At 35.3% G+C, this 23181-nt stretch overlaps 1 protein-coding gene and 1 long non-coding RNA gene across 4 annotated transcripts; one reads left to right on the top strand and one right to left on the bottom strand.

Annotated features, from left to right (window-relative positions):
- The first annotated feature begins 2460 nt into the window (after positions 1-2460).
- Positions 2461-18665, top strand: LOC110848588 (pollen-specific leucine-rich repeat extensin-like protein 1). 3 transcript variants are annotated; one of them, XM_035850723.1, is made up of 13 exons: positions 2461-2520; positions 3603-3693; positions 4246-4641; positions 7990-8235; positions 8760-8878; positions 10542-10708; positions 11527-11715; positions 12936-13009; positions 13444-13965; positions 14577-14841; positions 15551-15809; positions 16467-16545; positions 17206-18665. In XM_035850723.1, the coding sequence occupies exons 3-13, from the start codon at positions 4570-4572 to the stop codon at positions 17404-17406; spliced, it is 2193 nt and encodes a 730-aa protein (XP_035706616.1). In that variant the 5' UTR covers positions 2461-2520; positions 3603-3693; positions 4246-4569; the 3' UTR covers positions 17407-18665. The 3 variants fall into 3 exon arrangements, with proteins under 3 accessions (XP_035706616.1, XP_035706615.1, XP_021951526.1); XM_035850722.1 differs by lacking the exon at positions 2461-2520 and having other exon boundaries at positions 2764-4641; XM_022095834.2 differs by lacking the exons at positions 2461-2520; positions 16467-16545 and having other exon boundaries at positions 2764-4641; positions 17206-17363.
- A 1586-nt stretch (positions 18666-20251) lies between these two features.
- Positions 20252-23036, bottom strand: LOC110849396. The gene is made up of 6 exons (XR_002547808.2): positions 22724-23036; positions 22485-22655; positions 22251-22353; positions 21968-22147; positions 21681-21897; positions 20252-20481 (listed from the first exon to the last, which is right to left on the bottom strand). It is a non-coding gene; the product is annotated as an uncharacterized LOC110849396 (long non-coding RNA).
- Positions 23037-23181: the final 145 nt, after the last annotated feature.

Raw genomic sequence — 23181 nt, 5'->3', positions numbered from 1 at the left:
AAAGGCGCCAGACTTCCGTTGGATCGCCTCCTCGTGGATTATCTTATCGATAAGTGAGACCAAATTTGCATTAATATTGATATCCCTCTATTTTTCGTTAATTTCTTAAATATTTAAATTTCTATCCAGTTTTACGTGTGTCGACGACTGTTCGAGACTCAACTACTGCGCTCTCCTTCATTACTTGGATTGGGTGCATAACGGTGTTCCCACGGCGTCACCGGCGCATATAAGCGTAAGAACATAAAAAGAAATTAGAAATTTTGAAATTCGGTGTCCCCCAGCATTTCCGGTCTGGTAGAAATTTTTCCGACAAAATTTACCGAGTTTACAAAATTTTCCATTGAACTGCCCGGTGAAATTTCACAGGGCAGAATTTTATTTTTATTTAAAGTAAATTCATCAAGAAATTTGCTTGGTTTAAGCGCCGCTGAAAATAATTGCGAATGCTCGAATAATATTTTTGAGTTTGATCAGATTTTTCTTTATTAATGGAACTAATCTTAAAATGGAACACGAATTTTAACTTTCAGAAAAGCGTGAGGCAATTCATTCACGGAGTCATTTGTAACGTAAAAATCCGTGCGTTTTATAAAATAATTTTACAAACTTTTACAAAATAGTGAGACGCCCTTAATCTGAGAAAGTTTACAAAAATTTGTGACCTAATTTTCCTCAAAAATATTTTTGCTAGAGTTTGTAAAAGTTTGTAAGTTTGTGGATTTTACAAAATTACCAAGTACTGTGAGTGAATTGCACCAATATTTTTTTTACCAATTTGAATCCAATTTCTTACCATTTTTACTATTTCCCAAATAAATAAAATCACGCAGTCTTTGTAAGTAAAATCCATAAACTTTCAAACTTTTACAAAATTTTAGAAATATTTCTGAAGAAAATTAGATCACAAATTTTCTGTAAACTTTCTCACCAAGAAGGAATAGCTTGGAAATTAGGGACTCTTACCTTCTGTTTTTATATGGATATTTTTTTTTAAATTAAAAACTTTGGGTACACATTAACGACGAAATTTATACCTACGTAATTTTAAATTAGCGTAAACGCAAAATTAGGTTTTGGCTAATTCCCGACTAAAAAGAAATGATTCAACATTAAAAATTTGCAAGTTTTACACTGACGCAATTCACGCAGTGCTTGGTAACATTGTAAATTCTGTAATCTTCCAAACTTTTACAGAATTTTTAGAAATATTTCTGAAGAAATTTAGCTTACAAATTTTTGTAAACTTGCTCAAATCATGGGTGTCTGTTTATTTTGTAAAAGTTTGTAAAATTATTTTACAAAATTTACGAATTTTAAAAACTTACCAATGACTATATAAATAGCCTCCTTCACTCCGATATTTATAAAATGCTGTTAAATTCGTAAACTCAACTCGTAAAGATTAAGATATAAAATCTCGAAAATTACAAAGTTGCACGTATCAATTTTTTTCGTTTTTTGAAAATTGTACCAATTTCCAACCCATTTTTAGTGCGTCATGAAATGGCTCGAACCATCCCCACCCTTCCGGAAATCTGGCTCCTGCATAAACTACGGTGCTTTCCTGTCCCTCGTCGCCCCCTCCTTCCGGTGTAACCTGGCTTCCATTTGCAGCCCTCGACCCGATCCCCCCTGCCAATCTGAACCCTCGACCTCTTTTTCCTGGCCTCCTCCCTGCGAAACGGATACCTACTTCGCCCAACGAGAACGCGCCGGGCGGGTCATCCACGATGCCCGAATCCGGTCGGAAGAACTCCGCTGCAAAGATGAAGATCTCTCGTTGTACTGTGACGATGACGCCCAAAATGTCCGATGGCGAAACAGTGACGCCATGTCGCCCCAACTGGTCGACGCGTACCTCCCACCACGGGACTCGTTAGACGAGGAATATACTCCGGACTGCGACATCGGACCAGGCGGGGATAAGCAGTACTATAAGATTGGGGATCATATCGGATTTGAGGATTTGCATCCTAACATTTAAACCAAAATGAGAAAACAATTAATCATGTCAAATTACATTTTTTGAAGAGTTGCATATCAACATTTAGACCAAAATGACCACAAGATGAAAATGTAATCACTGAAATATGTATTTAATATTAAAAAAACACAAATATTTACGAAATATGTACAAAAAATATAAAAATACAAATTTCGCACTGGATTTTTTTGTGGTTGAATTTCTTTGGGCAATAACTTCGTTTCACACCGTTGAAATTGTGATATATGTATATAAGTTGATGCCTCAGTGTGTGCGTGCTAGTTATATTTTGAAGGATGTTAATGCATAATTAGTAAGTAAATAGTAATAGCAAGTAGTAATAAAAATATCGTATAGTTAATTAGTAGGATAGCTAGTAATTTTATGTGTAAAGTTGTAATTAGTTAGGCTCGGGGTGTTACAAAGGAGTAGCCTCGAGTTGGGAATTCGCTGCGAGTAGTCGTGCGGAGTGACCAGATCGAGGGTTGCCAAGCAGCGAGGGAGCCTGCAACCATCAAGTCAGCAGCGGTAGCGTAAGTAGTAGTAGTACGAGATCTGGTTGTCCGGTCTTGGTTATGTGTTGTTGGTTGGTTGTCCACCCTCAATACAGATAGGTAGTATATTAGAGTGGGGGTTTTCTCGTTCTTTTGGGGGAAATTATATTAAATAGGGCAGGTTTGTTTACAATCTCAGCTGAGGCAAGATTTCTAGTAGTTCTGGTCAAACTTATTCTCCGTAGTCAAAGCAGGGCTGGTCTGATCTTGTCTCCTCCAAAGCACTCCGTTATTAATGTGAAATTGAGTGGGAATAAACAAGGGGTTTTGTTCAGAAATGTGAATGTATTTCAATTTAGCGTAGCAATCTCCTATCGTCTCAAGTTGCCTCATTCACAATCTGTCCATTTCTACATTTTGGACAGATCCATTTCTGTGCCACATCATCACACTGCACAGAAACTCCACATACACACTTCTGTGCAATCTCGCTATCCGCACAGAAACTCCATTCATACACACTTCTGTGCAGTCTCGCTATCCGCACAGAAACTCTGCCGTTCAGTTTTTACCATCACAAACCATCCACAAATTTCGAAACACTAACTTTCACACACTTGCTCGTTGGGAGCCAACATCCCCAACAGGTTTGTTAATTGTAAAAAGTGTGTCGTTGCGTCAAACTCATTTTTAGTTATCAAAGGAGTTGTCAAATGCTCGTTGAGTTATTTTTATCATCATAGTACATAATACTAAAAGCAGAAAGAACCTGGGAGTGCGTTGGATACGCAGAAAAGTGTCGTAATTAGGGTCGGGAAGGCATAATTCGTCACAAAATACACATGTACGAAATATATTTTTGAAAAATATGTAAAAGATTTTTCAAATAATAGCGAAAATACTTGTCTAAAAACCTAGAAAGACATGTAAAAATATATTGAAATTTTTGTGATCTATAAGAGTCAGAAAACACACCCACAAAGTTTAGCCGTCGGCCGCCATCAAAAGACAAAGTCGAAAATAAATATATACATATCCGCGCTCTGAAAATAAATGACAAAGCAAATACAAAAATAATCATGTCAACTCAACTTCCATTTTGTTTGACCGTGACTTTGTAGTTCTTCAAAACCCTTCCTGTTTTCCGAACTGTGTGCAGCTGCGTGGGTGGAGACTGAGCCAACGGGATAATGGGAGCACGTCATTAGTTCAGTAAAGATGACGAGATGTGCCGATTTTTACTTTACCTCATGGCAAGCAGTTGCCGCGGAAGCTGTGGGGACATCTGGGGGACACATTTCACATTGTAGATTAAGGAAGGAAAGGGTTTATATGGGCAGATGATATGGAGACATCGAATAACCGTGGGAACATGGTCCCCCTGTCCCCACTCTTCCGCGGCCACTGACGTTAAAAGTAATGACGAGGGAATTTGGGGGGGCATATGGGGACATTAGCATTATGAGATAGGAGGGGAAGGGGCTTATTAATAATAGGATTTTCAAAATTTCTGGGACATTGTCCCCAGAAATTCAGAAGTCTGTCCCCATACGTCCGCGGCCACTGACGTTAAGAGATACATTCACGACTAAAATCCCCACAGGGGACATCTGGGGACATTAACATTGTAGGATAGGGGTTTATACAACATGGGCGGATGATATCCATCGAATAACGGTACGAACATTGTCCCTCTGTCCCCCCCGCTTCCGCGGTCACTGCCGTTAAGAAATACACTAAAATCCCCACCACCATAAAATACAGTATGTACATACACTAATCTAACCCTGGCGTAAACGGATGGATGAGATATTTCCCAATATTATTTTTTGAATGTGTGCCAATTTTAAAAATAACTGCTGCTCTCTCCGCCGACTCGTTATCCTACTCATCTCATCTCCGATAAGGTGGGTTGTTCTCATGCAAAGGTATGCATGCAAAAAGTAGGGAACGAACCAAAGAACAACTTTTTAACCGAATTCTTCCCAGTCGGGTTTCATTCTTCGGGACGAACTCACTCTGATTCTCGTTCTTCTTGAGTGTTTCAAATTTTCAAAAAAATAAAATCGTGTCCAAAGTTTTTTCATCATGGTTTACGAATCGAGAAGAGTTTACTCCACGTCGTCCCGGCCGATCGTGTCGACCTCGTATTCATACTCGGTAAGTTTCCGGAAAGAAATTTATATATTTTTAATTTACGAGGCACCGTGCGAAAAAGAGGAAAAAATATTTTTTGACAATTTTTTTAACATGCTTTTTTGAAACATGTTTTTTTGTAATTTTTGAATTTTTTTTTCACAAAATCTAAAACTACTCACGTCAAAAAAAAATGAAGGGGGTCGAGTTGCATAATTTACTTTTAAAAAAGCGTCGTTTTCATGCCGGATTTCATATTTCATCAAAAATCAACATCATCCCAAAATAAGGAACAGATACCAGTCTTTAAAAAGTCCAATTTACTTAAATTTATTTTCTTTTTTAAAAAATAATCCTCTAAAAAATTTGCAATTTGTCTTTAAAAAATTTGCATTTTATTTGTAAAAATTCGCATGATAGATGATACATCTGCACGCCACTTAAACCCCAAATTACCAAAAAATACCAACCGCATGTCGTCTATTTACTACTACTTCTCACTAATTGGCATCCTCTGTATCGTGTCCTGTTCGGAATTCATGTCGAAATATTTGTCTATTATTTTCCTGTCTTGTTGTCATCCAAAATTTTCCAAAAATTTTCAAAAATTCCCAAAATTTCTGTGGCTTTCTGACGTCATGTCTATCTCGTTGTGTTCATGTTGTGCAGACTCCTTCACGCTCCTACACGACGATAAGCACCGAACCCACCACCTCGTCGACGGTGCGACGCGTGGAAACTTCGACGAGGACGGTGCGCTCGTCCGACTCGTTGGGAGGACCGGGGGGCGCGGCACGGACGTATTCGACCACGTCAGAAACACGCGACTATGGCTCGGGCCCGCGAAGCTATTCCTACACGACAGAATCCACCCGAGGTGGACCGGGTGGCGGGTCTTACTTCTCCACGGCGAGTTATAAGTCTCCATATGGAAATAATTACAGGGATTTCTCCTACAAATGAGCAAAAATGCGAAAAAACGGAGCCCAGAATTTCAAATCGCTTGAATTTGCATTTTTTGGAATTTCGCGAGTTTTTTCTTTTCTTTTCTGATCAGCTTCTTGAGAGAATTGTATTAATTATGTAATTACACGGGGAGAAAATTAGTACATTTTTTGAAATGTTAGCAAAAAACGATTAACATAGAGGACAATTAATTTGCAAAAAATTCTCAAAAGCAGGAATATCGTATACGTATTTACATTCACAAACTAAACAAAAAAGAAAAACTTTCTCTCTTTAGAGCAGGCAGCATTATTTGCATAATATCAGTTAATTTACATATTTAATCATTAAATATTCTGTTTCGTAAGTATTATCCTAATTTAAATAATAATTAATAATAATTAAATAAAAAAGAGGAGAGCGAAAATCTATTCGAATTTGTATGTAAATTTTTGCACACATTTTTGCATGACTTGTATTTACTTCACCTAAAATGAGCACGATAAAATACATGCAAGATAAGACTTGACGTCAGACAGCCATACTTTTTCTAATTGTAAAAGTTCCCACATATGTAAATATTTTTGCACAAAACAGATATTTATTTATTCTGCACACAGTTTTTTTAGCGAACATGCAAATATTCTAACTGCACTTTTATATACGTAGATGATAAATATGTAAATATGTATGATTTAAGCTGCATTTTGCATGGGATTTTGACTGAATGAATCTTCTTCTATTTTGGTTTATTACGTTCCTCTGCCGAGTTTTGTTTTTATTTATAGAAATTGCATAATATGTATGGATTTACATACGTATGTATGAAACCAGCTGCGAAAAATATTTGTCATGCGAGATTTTTCATGTGCGGATTTTTCTGAAATATTGCACATTTTTGCAACAAATCATAATTTACAAGTTTTAGTCGGTAACTTATATAACTTTTTGGACTTTAAGTTTTTCTAATATTTCTGAAAATCAGAACTTAGGGGTTAAAATGGCAATCGAAATTCAGCAGAAGCATAGCATTACATTTCTCAGAAATATTTTTGAAAATCACGGCATAATTAAGGTGTGAAACTGTGGATTTCGAAATTCACCAGCGAGCATTACATTTCACAGATGTGTTCATAATTTAATATTTTTGAAACTTATTTGAAATTGCAAAATTGTGCATTTCGAAATTCAGTAAAAGCATTACATTTCTTAGATTTTTAATAATTTATGCCCCATGATCAGTTAGGCCCATTACGCAATCAATCATAATTTGAAATCGTACGTAATGGATGCATTTCCCATTTTGACATTTTGATCCCGACGTCACGCCAGGCTGACCTGACCCCAGAAATCGACCTCGAATCCATCTCATCTTACCCCCGCGACCACCCACACTTTTATCCACATATTTATCATTTCCCCCAAAGAAACATGTACACAACACTCCCACAATTGCACAACAATTGATTAATTACTTAATTAATGATCCTCTCTCAAACCTAAATATTTTTCCCGTATGCAAAATTCCCACATATTTCAGATACCTTTTAAACCCTCCTTACACATACATACACAACTGCACACAGTTAAATTTAGTACTTTGCGTGGGACTTGGGCCAACAAAATCTTGTAAATAAACAACATTTCTCCTCTGCCCAAAATTTTGGCGAGGGCGAAATTAAACATGCATCGATTCGCCAATTTGGACTTGAATGCAGCAAAATTTTGACTTGTGACCACGCCAGACAACCAGTGACATGCAGAACCACAAGGACAAAGACGTTTCAAATAATGAAGTATTTTTTTTTCTTTTCGTGTAAAAAACATGCCACGTTTTTTCTCCCTTCACTTCACCAAAAACTCTCCGGAAGTTATTATCCAGCCCAAAATTCGAGTCGGGTTGGTCGGCGTCATGCCAAAAATTTGCAGGGGAAGGAAAGACATACAACATTTTACGAGTTTGCATAGTAAAATTTATTTAATTTATCAAGCGTATCGCCATCATTTCAAGTTTTATGGCATGATTTATTTGGGGGCCACGTTTGTGCAAAATTTTTCGATTGGAAATGCTTCGAATTTTCGCGAATAATTTCATGAAATTGTAACCATTTGGTATAATAGTTATCTCTACGAATTTGCGTGTGATTATTTGGGGACCATATTTTCGCATTTTTTGCACAATTAAACGAAATCTAAATTTTATCATATCTCAGAACAACATATCTAGAATTTTCCTTAATCGTCGCCATCATCGCTCGATTTTTTTTGCATTTTGGCCTCCAATTTTTATTTTTGGGGAACGATATTATTTTTATTTTCTCATTTCGTCACCACATTTTTTTCATAATGACATTTCATAATTTGTCTAATCGTCATCTCTTAACTCTCGTCACCTCTCTGTCTCGGTCGCCACCACGAAATTTACAGGGTCGAAAACCACATCGTGCCGTCCTTGCGATGCCCATGTCACGGATGGTGCATCACCGGCTGACCCCCGTCTCCGCGCCGCCACGCCGCCACCGGGTCAGCCACAATGTCTACGACGCCCTGGAATGGGGCAGGACGGGAAATGCCTTCGTCCTGGTGAACTATCGACCCACCCCGGCACCAATTCCGGTCCCGAGAAGTAGAATTACGTACATTGAGGATTTAACGAATCGGTCCGGAATCGAGGTGGGTGTGCAAAAATTATTGGTAATTTCGTGCAAATTTGTGTCACTTGCTGTGGTGTAAGGACATTTAGGAATATTAATTTGGGCGTACTCAAGAATTTCGAAGCGTAACTAACTTAGCAAAAAGCTGCAAAATAATAATAATAATCATTTGAAATAAATCCTGGTAAATTTGCGAATAATAATCACATGATTTATCGTCGAAATATTTTTGCGAAATCTGGCAGATTTCAAAACTTGTTAAGTATGATTGTGTTTTCAATTTGCGAAAAGTTACGAAATAATAATATTTTGTAATAAATCCCGGGTAAATTTGCAAATAAAAATCCTATAATAATTCGGGAAAATGTTTTTGCGAAATCATCTCCCAAATTTCTCTTAAGTATTTTCTCAATTTGTGAAATTTGCCACAATTTTCGTGAGTACGCCCAATATCGCAGGAGGAGGTTCCCTAATTTTTAAGGGGACCTCATCTTCCATACCCAGATTAAATTTGAAAATGTGAAATGATTCCAAATTTTCCAGGAAATTGAACGCGAAACTCACTCCGTGCAACGGGACATGGACAACATGTTGTACAGGGTGTCAGCCGGACTGCAATTTAGTCCATCCTCTCTCTACAATATTAACCACATCCCGATGAGGTAAACTATTTTGAGATAAGCCACGCTCCCCTTATTTCAACTTATCTATAAGTTATGATAACCTTACTACTTTGTCATCTCGGTAACGCGTAACACGAAACGTTTGTAATAAGTTTGCAAAGTTTACACAGTTTACCAACGAAACATAATTAATGAGGTAATTCACGCAGTGATTGGTAACTTGTAAAATATGAAAGTTTTGTAAAATAATTTTACAAAATACAAAAAACGCCCTTGAACCAATTGACAATGGAGGTCTCGATGCTCACAGATTTTGACGAAACTAGTCTCAATCGATTAAAATTTAATTAACATGAAATTTGCAAATGACACCATCCGCCCATGTTCAGATTTGGCGAAGCTATTTGCGTCCCAAGAAGAGAAATCTACATATGTACTTAAGCTGTGAAAAATCTTACAACTGCTTTAGAAATCATAAGTAGTACTTTATTAACTGATTTGCATCAAAATTATGCATAAAAGAATGCCACTCAAAAATTGATAAAGAAGTAAAATTGGGTAAATATGCAAATTTTTATGTTATTTTGACCGAAAAATTTGATTAATCGTATCCGAAGACAGGTTAAAAGTCAATTCATACTAATAATTTGGAAAAATATTGTTAAAATTTCTGAACTGGGAGAAGGGCTACTAGATATCTTAGAATTGATATAGAAATCACAATTAGCAAATTTTTTACTAATCGGTATCCAAAATTTGTATAACAGAATGCCACTCAAAAATATCTATAACACCACAAAATTCGGTATATTTGCAAATTTACTTTACAAAAATTTGTAAGCTAATTTTCCTCAGAAATATTTGTAGAATTTTACAAATTTACGGATTTTATAATGTTAGTAAGACCTGCGTGAATTGTCTCGTTTACTTATCCAACTATCAAAAACCTTGAAAAGAAATTTGAAATCCGAAATTTTGTTGCACAGAAAATAATATTTTCACAAATAAGATAGCTTAAGGACTACTATGAGTAGATCACAAATTACAAGTTGGATTCATGATTTCTTAAATGTGCACGTAATTCTGGTCGAATGCTCGTAAACTTCAAGTTCACAAAAGTTATGAAACTAATCCTAAAATCTGAGGTTACAAACATCCAAACGTGTTTTTTTAATTTTCGCTTGCGTTTTTATTGATATTAGATATTGGTAACTATTTTTCAATTTTTGGTAAAAATATGTATGCCGACATATGAAAGTAGAGATGATTAAATTCAGAAACAGAAATTTCCTCAAAATTAACCGATTTGAATAATGTTATTTTTTTAACGGTTGGATAATTTTTAATCTGAGAGTCTTAACATTCTAAGAAATTTTAAGGTCATACAAACTTAAAGAATTTTAAGACTACGGCCGATGAAGGGAAAATGAATTTTTATGAATTGTTATGCATATTTTATTTTCTTACATGTTTTCGCTAAAGTTTTAAATTACTCGCAAATTTCCATTTCGTTCAACTTTAGACTAAAATATGTCATAAATTCGGAGTCACCTTACCTGCCAGCAGTCACAGCTTTGAGGAGAATATGATTCCTTGATCCCTGTTTCTTCCGCCTGACAGAGTTTTTGCACGGTTGTTGCAAAAATAGGGTTCAAAATGTCGCGAATTTTGCCAATCTCATTTCCTGCAATCTGTTTGACAGGAGTGCGAGTGAGGTCAAGGATGTGGCGGATATGAGACGGTTGTATGTACGAGATCGAAATCCGACCCTGGCCTGGGAACCGTTCAACAAGGCGACGCTTTACAGGATGCCGGTCATCCACAGGGCCGACCCCGCGTGCGGATTCGAGTCCAAATATTACTACATTGGTGAGTAATCATTTGCCATTATTTTGCAAACATTCCAAAATATTGTTAAATAAGTTATGATTCGTCAAGCCTGTCGAAAATCGTACAATTCGCTCTCAGTAGTTTTTAGCTGATCCAAAAAATTCGCAAACTTGTGCCAAACTATTTTCCGTTACGTAAAAATGGAGGAAATATACTTTACTATTTTCTTATCTTGATGTCTAAAAAGTGCAAAATTTACGACTCATTATCCAATTACTTATTGCAAATTCCTCTCCTATTTTACAACTTCCTATCAAATTCGCAACCTCACAGTGACAATTTTCACCTCCACAAGCTTAAATAAATATAAACGTTTCAAAATTTTACCCTGATCGCAAAAATTTTGCAAATTATTACCACAATTTTGCTTTTCTTTAAAAAATATCTTTATCTTGTTCACGTCTGCCAAAATGTGCTCATAATCCAATTATTTGCTGCCAATTCCTCTCCAATTCTACAACCTCGCCTCGCAATCAAATTCGCAAAATTATTCAATTTCCACGCAAAAACCTCATTCCTCAATTTTCTTAACATTTCCAAATTTGCAACAAAAATTAGCCAAAATCTTATTCATCTCTCTTCTCTAAAGTCTAATCCCCATCCTGTTTACGTCTCATCTGCGCTAAAATGTGTCGCCAATTTAGCAAAACAAAGTGACAATTGGTCCACCTAATTAATCCTGAGGAACGCCACGGTGTCCCAAAATCTGGGTCATATTACTGACTTACTCCACATTCCTCCGCCTCATTTGTCTCACATCCGCCGCCGTTGTTATTGTTTCTCTTTTGCATTCACAGGGCGTCAGAACTTGGCATGCTTATCTTTTGCGGGTGGACGACCAATCCCGAAACGACGACGATTCTACCCCGGTTATGACGAAGACGAGCGATCCTCCTCCGTCCGTGACGAAGTTACGTACAGATCCTACTATTCCAAGCAGAGAAATGCGGCCAATATTGCCTCAATTGCGAATTCGGCGAAGCGGGGTATTTTTTTGCATAATTTTTACTATTTATCTCTAAACAATGCGGTAATAAAATTGTTACCGGTTGACCAAACATAGCAATTACCGAATTGGTTTAAAACTGTTTAAATTAAGACAATTTACGCAGTCATTTCATTGGTAACTTGTAAAATCCGTGAATTCTGTAAAAATAAAATTTTACAAAGATTTCGAAAAAAAAATTATCTCACAAATTTTTGTAAACTTGTTCAGATCAAGGCTCTTTAGATTTTTAGAAAAGTTTACAAAATTATTCCACAAAATTTATGCATTTTACAAATGACTACGTGAATTGTTTCATAAGCGATTCAATAAAAAAATTAGTGAAAATTTTATGATAATTCTTTCTTAAATAAGTTTCACTTCTTACGAAATTTGGAAATACGTAATTTGATTGAATAATAGTTGTAACGAAATTATAACCAATATGTAGGCACTTCTAGCTCATATTATTACTATGCTACTTTTTCAATATGCAATTTCCAGCTTTAAACCTACACAATTTCCGAACTATTAAAATTCAAGTTTTAAACTGGTTTAATTTGGTGAAATACGCAAAATAATCTGACCTATATTGACTACTGCAAAAATTATGTATCGATGAGAAATATGTTAGATATTGCAAAAGTGGAAACCACAAATTAAAAAAAAAATTTATGTGATGAAAAAATGAGTCAAATTAACGCCAAAAAGAATTTTGACTTATTATTTTAAGAGCTAAATAGGGCTTTAGGTTACAAGGGAAGAGATAATTAACGAAATTAAAGACATTTCAGAAATTCGGAAGTTAAGAATAATTCCTAAATTTCCGAATCGGAATACTGCGGCAATTTACTATAAGCTTATTTAGAGTGTACGTGGTTAACGAAATGTTGTATTCTTCACCCAATTATGTTATCGACATCTGCTGCTCTCCTTGTTTTTCGCACATTTTTAACTTTACGACTTTTTATCTATTTTGGATTTTACTACTTTCTGAAGGAGATTCTAGTCTGAATTTTCGAAAAATCGTAAAAAATGTAGACAAATGATTACACATGGAAAAGCAGAAATACAATAATGAGGCTTTATTTATTTTCTACCAATTCGCTATCAATTAAGGATACGAATCTCAAATCGCATCATTAAACTTTGCGAAACTTTAGCGATTTGCGAAAACCCGTTAAAATTGCGGAATAATAATGATGTTCTTTCTTTTTCCAGCAATTCTTTACCAACCTCTCCACTACAGCAAGAAAACACTTTTTGGCGATAATGGGATCAAACGAGAAGTTCGGGTCGGTTTAAAAAAATACTACAAATTTCTCAAATTTCTTCTCTCAAATTGAAAAGACTAAAAATAAGTTCCTAAATGCATACACAAAAAATTCGCGAAACTCTGAGACAATTCACGCAGTCCTTCGTAACTTATAAAATCCGTAAATTTTGTAAACTACTTTTACAAACTTTTACCAAATGAGAAGACGCTCCTGAGTTGATCTTAAGGAAGCTTCTAGAAGTTTGTGAGCTAATTTTCTCAAAAAATATTTATTATATTTTCTAAAAGTTTATGAGTTTACAGAATTTACAAATTTTATAATGCTACCAAGGCCTGCATGATTTGCCTCTCTGCTTTTCTTTTTTAGAAAGTGCACCATTTCCACGCAAATAATTTTTTCCTATGCAAAATTGGGTTTTAAAAAATCCAAATTAATCCCTTCTAATTAATCAGGAATCGAAATGGGTCCAAAAAGCCATGGCTAACGAGAAGGAGCCTCCCATCCGAAAAACCGCTCCTGCCCCGTCGCCCCTCGCGGCCACACCGATTAAAGAAGTGCGACGAGAATCGTTGACCAAAGAACCAAAAATGGAACCCCCACCACCCGCGAGACCCATCAACGTCACGCTACCCGGACCCCGGAAATCCATCACGGAACTTGCAAAGGAAGATCTTCCCCCCGTGGAAAACTTGCCCGAGGAAACGGTCAGTTTGAGGAGACCGGCCAAACTGGAAACCGTTCCGGGTAGTCCACAACCTCCCGTGGAAGAATTCAAGGCGGAAGAAACCGTCAAACTGCCCAGTAAGAAGAAGACTAGCGTTAAGGAGGCGACCCCACCTCCACCGCCGAAAGAACCGACCCCACCACCGCCAAAGGAGCCGACCCCACCGCCACCGAAAGAGTCGACACCACCACCACCGCCAAGGGAGCCCACCCCGCCTCCGCCTAAGGAGCCAACCCCACCACCGCCAAAGGTATACTTGTATAATATAATACTCCAAGGTTAAAGTTTATTTGTCTTACGGTTCAAGTTTTGAGGTCACTAATGGTCAAAAACATCAAAAATTCAGTGATGAGCTAATTCGATGATTACATTTTATCAAATTTTGCAAAATCTGTAATATGCAATTCTTCTAAAATTTGTAACGACTTAGTTTTGTCCATTGGTTGTGAAAAGCAGCAAATTCAATGAAACTCAAAGCGAATTTGATTGTTCATTTTGCCAATTTTTTCTAATTTTGAGAAATCTGTACAATCCTACAAAAATGTGTAACGAGTAAAAATGACATTGATTGTGAGAAACGTCAAAAATTCTATGAAATTTAAGGCGAATTCAACTTTTATTTATTTTGTGCAATGTTACCAAAAAAATTGCAATATGCAAAAATTACTTCAAATTAAATCATTTTTCTCAGTAGGAACAAAATTTTGCAAAATCAATAAATTTTTAAATGACCAATGATTGTGAAAAAACTTCGGATTAGTCAGAAGAACTTGGATCAGATAAGACCTTTTTTCCTTGAATTTTTTAAAATATTTACAACATGCCAAAGCGACGTCAAAGTCAACCATTTTTTCTTACCAGGAGCCAACTCCACCCCCACCGGAACCGGAAGTAGTCGCTGCTCCCGAAGTTGAGGAAGTTGCCGTGGCCGCGCCTCCTTCGCCAAGCCCGGTTCCGCCCGCCGAGGAGGAAGAAAAATCCGTCTCCGCGGCGGCCGAGGCGTCCGACATTGGGTGTGACGACAAGGGCGACGCGGAAGTCGCGGATATTCCGATGGACGAAGAAGTTGACGAAATATCGTGCGAGGCTCAAAATGAGATGGAGGAAGAGGAAGCACCTGCTCCAGGTTGATGATCACTTATCTTATCGACAAGATAACCCATTCTGCTCAGATAACTCAAAAATGTGACAATGCATAAAGGATGTGACATATTTATTTAGCCTAGCAAGGTCATGGTTTGACCTTTCAAATCAACAAAAAAGGTCACATCCTTCATGCCCACAACTCACTCGGTTCTATTTACATACGCTTCTTCTTACTCCTTTTAACTTCAAAATTCACGCTGGGAACTTTCTAAACTGTGTATCTTTTTTACAAACTATTACAAAATTAAGAGGTCCTAATTGACTCTCCAGGAAAATTGAGTACTGTTTGTGTAAACCACGCAAATTTCCATTAATTTTCTGAACTTTTTCATTTCCCCACAGTTTACAAAGTTTCCGTGAATGTAATTCTTTCCTGCTTTCACTTTTTTCATTTTGCTTATTTTTTTATACATCTTTCTTGCTTTTTCTCCCCAAAATTTTTGAAAACCCATGTTTTTCACTTATATATTTTACCTATATTTTCCCCCAACTTTTGTACGAACTTATCACTACTAATAATAACTTTCCACTACTTTGGTCGCCTTCATCTTTCTCTAAATTTCGCTTATTTCATTTCACACCCACCCACCCGTCAAATTTCGCATTAAGTCAGTATCATCGCCACCAATCTATCAAAAAGGTTAGCATTTTGTCTTAATTAAGAACCTCTTAATAAAAATGATGGTTAGCGGTGCAAAATGGTCCAGAAGAAGAAGAGGTGGAGGCTGTCGTGGAGGAGGAAATCGTGGCAGAATCCGCACCGGAAACGGAAGTCGCCATCCCCCCAGAAGAAGAAGAACCCGACCCGGAAGAGGAACCTGCCCCAGAGGAAGAGGAACCCGCTCAGGAACAAGTAGAAGACGAAATTATAGTTGATGACGAACAAGTAGAAGAAATCGTAGAAAAATCTGCCACAATTGAAGACGCCGAGGCGCCTGCAGGGGTCAGGTAATCAGCACGAAATGAAACCACACCCCACAAAAAATTCACACATTTTGCCAAATCACACAAACATAACAGCACGCACGCACGCCCATGCATTTTATTTCCTCATTTAAACACACTCAAATCAATAGAAAAACTACTTGTAAAAAGTTCACAATTTCTTTAAAGGTTCACTCGAATATTTGTAACATTAGTAAACTCAAGGTTGTAAAGATTACGGTAGAAAATAATCTCGAAAATTCCGATTCTACACAATTTACACAGTTTACAAATATCTGAGTGGATTGATACGTATATTTTTTTATACAATTTTACATTTTGTAGTTACGTCAATTTTTTGCATATTTTCACGTCACAAACATTTCGTGCGAAAAAATTTATTCACATCATTACTTTTGTTAGATCCATAAACCACTGGATAATTATAAAAATAAGACAAATTTTGCCACAAAATTTTGGTGTCACACCTTTTTACAGGGTTATTTTTATAACGAATGTACCTTAGTTAACTTCGTTAAATAGTTATTTCAGTACGTATTCATATTTTTTTCAGTAGTCTTTTAATCAAATACCAAAACTTGCACAATTGAATATTAATTTGCATCTTGTCGTAAATAATATAATATCTGCTCTGCTGTGTAACGGCATGTGTTCGTGCAGCATTCTCGTCGCCGATGTCGACGGACCACTCGAAATTAATGACGATGGCCAACAAGCCATGACCGTGGAAGAAATCCAGGTGCTCCAATCTCTTCAATTTTGGTCTTTCGATTTGCACAAAAATTTGCAAACTGTGTATTTCTTGTCACTCTCGTTCGGTATTGTTTCCTGTCATCAAAAAATTAACTAGCGTCTCGTCTCGAAATTTTGTCACTGCATTTTTCTCTGTCTTAAGATCATCAAAAATGTGTCAAAGTTATGTATGTATCTACTGCATGAAAATTTCGCATAAATCCAAAATCTGTCAAACTTATTTGCATGCAAATTTCGCAAACATAAATAATTATAAATTTGCATGCCGGAATAGCAAGTCGATCTATTTCATGTCATGTGCATATTTTGTCGGAACGTGTAAAGGTATGGTCTTATCGTGAATATAATTCTAATTTTGGCACGAATTTTGCACGAATTTCGCATCAGAAATAATTACGCTTTGTTTTTATGTTTGACATTTGCATACATGTTTTTTGTTTCCCATGTAATAACATCCGTCAAAACAAAAGTAATATTAATTTTGGTAAGATTATGAAAATTATAAATTTTCATGATGCATTTTTCTTCGTTTTTTATATTTTTCCGTTTTTTTTTTGTTCCCAACACCAAAAACATATCGCTGTCCAATAATTTCCTAAAACGGGTTAAAAATTCGTAAAAAATGATTTTTTGGTAAAAATTCTAGGCCAGTGCTGAACGACGACGAGCCGAATTCGCAAGACTGTTAGAAGAGCATCACGACCTCGTGGAGAAAGTTGAACTACTCGAAACTCCAAAAAAATGGACTGAAAATTTGACTCAAAATAATACCGAGGACCACGAAAATTTTACAAGATTTGAACAGAATCATGACCAAACAGGAGCTGAATTAAACGGCGAAATTTGAATTTCCAAATAAATTCCTCATTCAGCAAAATTCACTCGGATATTTGTAACCAAGTAAAAAATTATTTTTTATAAAATTATCAAAAACTTGGACATTTGGATAATTTTAACGACAGATTAAAAATTATGTTTAAGTTGAAAGTGGAACATAAATATTTAGATTGAAGGGGGTAACGTCCTTAATCAGTTTACAAAATAATCCTACAAAATTTCGCAAATTTATAATTTTAAAAAATTTCACAAATTTACAATTCTAAAAAAATTTCTGCCCAACCAAATTTGTCACAGACTAAACTGTCCCAACTAAATTGACTCAAAAACCTAAAAAAAATGTCCAAAAATCATGTTCAAATCTTTCCCCACGGTTGTTGTCGTACTCAAATATTCATTCAAACATTCTTGTGTTTGTTGTAACATTTTTCTTTCCTTGTTCATGTTTAATGTGTTCTTAATTAAGGATAAGCACTTATCACCACAAACTCTTTATTTTCACGTATGTATCTTGTTCTCCATTTTACGTTACGTTACACTCATTTTTTGTTAAGCTGTCACTTTTTTTCGTTCTGCGGTTTTTTTCTGACAGTTTTTTTCTGTTTTATTTTATTCAGGAGAAAGTCCGCACATGGAACAAAATGACAAAAGTACATAATTCTAGAGCTAATTGATAATTATATTATTATGAATCTGGTTTGAGTGAGAGTTTACACGGTAAATAATGTGGTGACAAAATTGTGACAGAATTGGTAATGATTTACTACCGAAGTTTGACGAATCTTATAACACGCCAGGATAAATTTTGGACTAATTTCTGAAATTTATTTGCCACTGCCAAGTTGTAGAATTTGAAAGTTGTCTCTGTTCGGTAACAAATCGTAGCTAAATATAGTAATGAGAATTTTACTAATATTAGAATAATATTAGCAAATTGGCAAATTATTAGCAAATTGTTGAAAATTTATTACCACATTATTTACTTGTAAAAGTACGTATGCAATGAATCACTTTGAATCATATTTAAGTTTCCAGTTGCGTTTTGCTGAAACAAAAATCTGTGTTACGAGCTTTTTAAAGAAAATTGTGTAAATGTCAGTATAACAGGAAACATAGGAAGATATGTAAAACTTGCTAAGACTATCAGACATTACGTTATAAGGACGACTATACATACATTATCTAAGTATGCAAATAAATAAATTGTAAAGTTTAAAAAGTAAATAATTATCAAATAAAAAAATTATGTGCAAGAAATTTTTAAATTTAGTTTGTGTTCTATTTTTGTTCCTTACTTATTTTGTCGAATTTAGAAATCTGCATTCAAAATTATGAATAAATAACGACTTAAAAAGAGTGTCAGACCTTGACCGTTAGGAATTGTGGGGGTTGAAAATATAGATTTTTAATATCAAGGCGCAAGTTTCACAGTATACGTGACAAAATTAATAAATATATCAATGAATATATGTAGAAGCAATTCACGCAATTGGTAACATTGTAAAATCCATAAATTCTGCAAACTTACAAACTTTTACAAAATTTTGCCAATATTTCTGAAGGAAATTAGTTTCACCAATTTTTGAAAACTTACTCAGGGTATCTTCTTGCTTTGTAAAAGTTTGTACAATCTATTTTACAAAAGTTACACATGTTACAAAAGTTACTAACGTCTGCGCGAATTGCCTCACTATTTGGTTGGCTTATATATCTTAGAAATATCGGCATGATCAGTAATTCGACGAATTTATCAGTTGAATAAAATAAATTTCACCATTTTCACCTCATTACAAAAAATTTCATGATTTATTACAAAAATGAAGTTTGAATAATTTTAGCGTCGGATGAAAAATCATATGAAACATGAAAATATAAAAAGAATGGGTTAGATTAAAATCTAGTTTTCAATTAATATTTAATTTACGAATGGTTTTACAAACTTATCAAATTATTTTAGGATTTTACACAGTTAACAAAAACTTAAGTGAATCGATGGGTGTGAATACTTTGCTTCGTAACTACTTCGAAATTAGTTTCATCTCATTATCAAAATTCACCTCGTTATTAATTTTAACAATTTATTACAAAAATGAAATTTCAGTAATTTTAACAATTTACTACAAAAATGGAATTTGAGTAATTTTAACGCCCGATGAAAAATTGTATGAAACATGAAATTCCAAAAAGCGTTAATCAGATTGAGATCCAGAGTTACTGCAATGATTTTTTTAATGATTCTGGAAATTGGTCAAATTATATTGCAAAATTTTGCAAAAACCGAAGTGAATCGATTTGCACAATTTGTTGGGCTGATTTTTGTGAGTGCGACGGTACTAATAATTTAATTCTACTCCACCCCTTATTCAACGGGTAGGAGGGCGAAAGTCGCAAAATTTGCTAAGCAGGAAATTAATTTCACGGTGACGGATAAAGATATCAAAATGCTAACTACCGCCAAAATGATTTTGATGATTATGATATGGTCATGAATTTTTTTCTTTAAAACCCTAACCGAACATTTTTCGAAATTTCTTTTAAAAATCAGTTTTCCCTTTGAATCTGGTACAAACCATTTAAAATTACGCAAAAAGTTGTTCTCTATTTAATAATTCCATTGGAATCAAAAATTTATCTCAGGGAGTTATTCCGATTAGAAATACGCATCAAGTTATGATTGGCGTCTAACCTTAGCATCGGCAATACTTAGCATTTTGTGACAGAACTATATTTTTTAAGGAGAAACACACCCATAAAGTTGGACTTCCGGTATTCATTAAGTGCAAAATTTGAATATAAAAACATCTCCGACCCCTGATTATCATATAAATAAACAGCAATAATTATACATTTTTTGAGGTAACGATTCCGTTTTATTTATTCTTCTCTAAAATACAAGTGTACATATTTGACCTTTGACCTCACAAAATTCGTCACACATCGCTGCAACAAACTTCATACGGAGTATTGCAGGTTCCAGCCCCACTGTTGAGAACCTTGTAGGGTGCCACGCAATTCAGGGCGAGGTAACAAATCCCCGGCACGGACCCGAACCAGCTAAAAGAGTAGCATTTTTGAGCGTTCGAACCTAAAATAAGAGTTAAAAATTCAGTCTGGCAAAATCTTCGAAATTATTTTTCCTTATGCTCCCAGGCATGTTCGAATGTTCCCAAGAATTTTCGAAAGAATTCGAGGAATTTTAGAATATTCCCGGAAACTTTAAAATGCCTTTCCCCAAAAGACATTCTTTCGAGCCAAATTACTTTTTTTAATTTGGAAATTTCGAATTTTTTACAAATTAGGGAAAACCTCGACCAATTTGCATACCCATCAAAAACAATAGAATGACCGCCACAACTACCAAGTTCCGCATTGTCTGGCTTCTCGATTTCGTTTCCCGATTTTACCGACAAACTTCCTCCACCTCTGAAATCTTGGCGATAAGTATTTAGCTCATCACGTACATATGTATGCACGAGGAAGTTAAGGTATTAAATTTGACATGATTTTTTTATGGCATCAATTACTTGTTTATAAAACAAGAGGCCCGTCCAATAATCGGAAAACATGTAGGAATTAGAGTAGGAATACGGTAAACATGTAAAAAAAATTAGGTAGGGATTCCATAAACATATAAAACGTTAGGTAGGAAATGCCATAAACATGTAGGAAATACTTATTTGGTTGGAATATCGTAAATACGACAAACAATTGATACAATTACATATTTACTTATTTTTTATAATTAAGTTATGATCATTTTTAAATATATGTATATCTACACTCTAATAATTCAGTATGTTCTTAGAAACTTCAGTATTAAAATAATATCAAACGGTATTCACATATTACTCTGTGAAAGTGGTATTGATCAGTGATACCATGTAGTAACTGCTTGGTAATAACGTTTTAGCATAGCGGTAGGAAATTTTTACGGACCGGTATAAATAAATATCTGTGCGACAACACCAGATTTATCAGTGTATCATATTTTGCTACTGAATGCGGATGTGCGTAGTTCATATTTTGTGTAAATTTAAAATCACAAAATTCATAAAATTATAAAATGGGAGTTAAATCTTGCTAAGTTGGCATTTAATTAATTTGAAAGAAATATAAAAACTTTAGGGAAAGCAAAATCTCGACAACTTTTTGGAGAGAAAGTCGGTGAGACTTGTTTTTTGTAGGGGACGTTTTCATGTCTACGTATGTAAATATTTGAAATATTTGGAAATATTTGGAAATTATTTGGAATATTTGGAAATATTTTGAAATAATTTGCATTACATGTACAAATTTTGCAGGATTTGATTAAGTTTTCCCATTTTGTGTGTCAATCTTGAAGTGCCTCAAGTACCAATAACTCGCTGGGGTTGCGATGGTTATTAAATATTCCTCCTTGAACGCTGCCCTCATCTGTATGATGAGGTCCAAAAAGTTCTTGAATGCAAGTATATGATCAAAAGGTCCAAAAAGTAACATGCAGAAAGTTATTGAATTTAGCCTGAATATAAGGATACGATTAACTACTGATGCACATGAATATTAAACTCATAGATAATAGTGACTTTTACTATTATCGTATCCTCCACTCCTGGAATCAGTAACAATATATGAGGACGTAAACCGTGCTAATCGAAACTTAGAAAGTTTGGGTGATTGGATTGTCACTGTTATGGAACGTTGAGGTTGACCTTCTGGCCCCCCAAATGTGTAGTCTTGAATTCTTCAAATGGTTGAATATCGTCCTGGACCTAGGTAAAGAGGTACATATATGACAATGCGTTAATAAAATAGATGGATGAGTAATTATTTAATTAGCATCATTATCCGAAACAATGAAAACTTTGGACGAACGGGTGACTTTCACCAACAGCCTCTTAGAATGACCACCTTGCTTCTTGGGAGTTGGATTCGCCCGTGACCACTTTGCTCCCCTCCTTTTCCTTGTTAGAAGAATCTACATTAAAAATTATAAGTTGTATTATGTATACGCAAAATTAAACACTCCTAGGAATTACACCTAAATAATGTTCAGGATGAAACAATTTGGCTCAAAAAGATTATTATTTATTTGAATGTATTCTGTACCTTCCGTTGCCGTTTTACCGGTTTTCGAATCTTAAAAAAGCCTTTTCGTACGGAACAATTATCGTTGCAATTGTCATCGGCAGGATAGTCTGCACGAACAATTTTCTACAGTGGAAAATGAATATGTCGGTACTCTATCTCGACGCGGGTGTCATCAATCGGTTGATATTTCTAATCCAAGGGAGATAATTAATTATTTTTGCAAATACTTACATGAAAAAATTCAAATGCAATCTTACGAGCAAAACAGGAAGCGACGAAAGGTTAGGACAAACAGGTTTTGCAATTTTGCCTTCATCTGTTTTCAGCTTGACATGTATTTCTCGGGATTGTATTTCAATCATGTTTTTGAAGTGTATCAAAATCAGATTAAAATTTTAGCAAATAATTTAACTTCTGTGTGGATGAAATGGATATTCTGTCAAACTTCGCGTGCACCTTGCCAGAACATTGCTGCAAGACGTGAATATCCTGCATTTGTCATATGGGTGTAATCAAAATGCATTAATTGTTAAGCGTATAAATATACGTATGTATGTACATATATGTATATATATACACAATTAATCATAAGCGAACGTCTCGTTCCATGATGAGACACTGTGCGTATCTGGTACCTGCAGTGATATGATATCATCCTATGCATCGCTCGCTCGCTCTCGCTCACTACCCGAATGATGCTTTGAATGTAATTCTC

This window comes from Folsomia candida, unplaced genomic scaffold (genome assembly GCF_002217175.1).
Source record: "Folsomia candida strain VU population unplaced genomic scaffold, ASM221717v1 Fcan01_Sc004, whole genome shotgun sequence".
Taxonomy (NCBI): Eukaryota; Metazoa; Arthropoda; class Collembola; order Entomobryomorpha; family Isotomidae; genus Folsomia; species Folsomia candida.
Note: the sequence above shows the minus strand (reverse complement) of the source record. Positions and strands in the feature narration are given on the sequence as shown.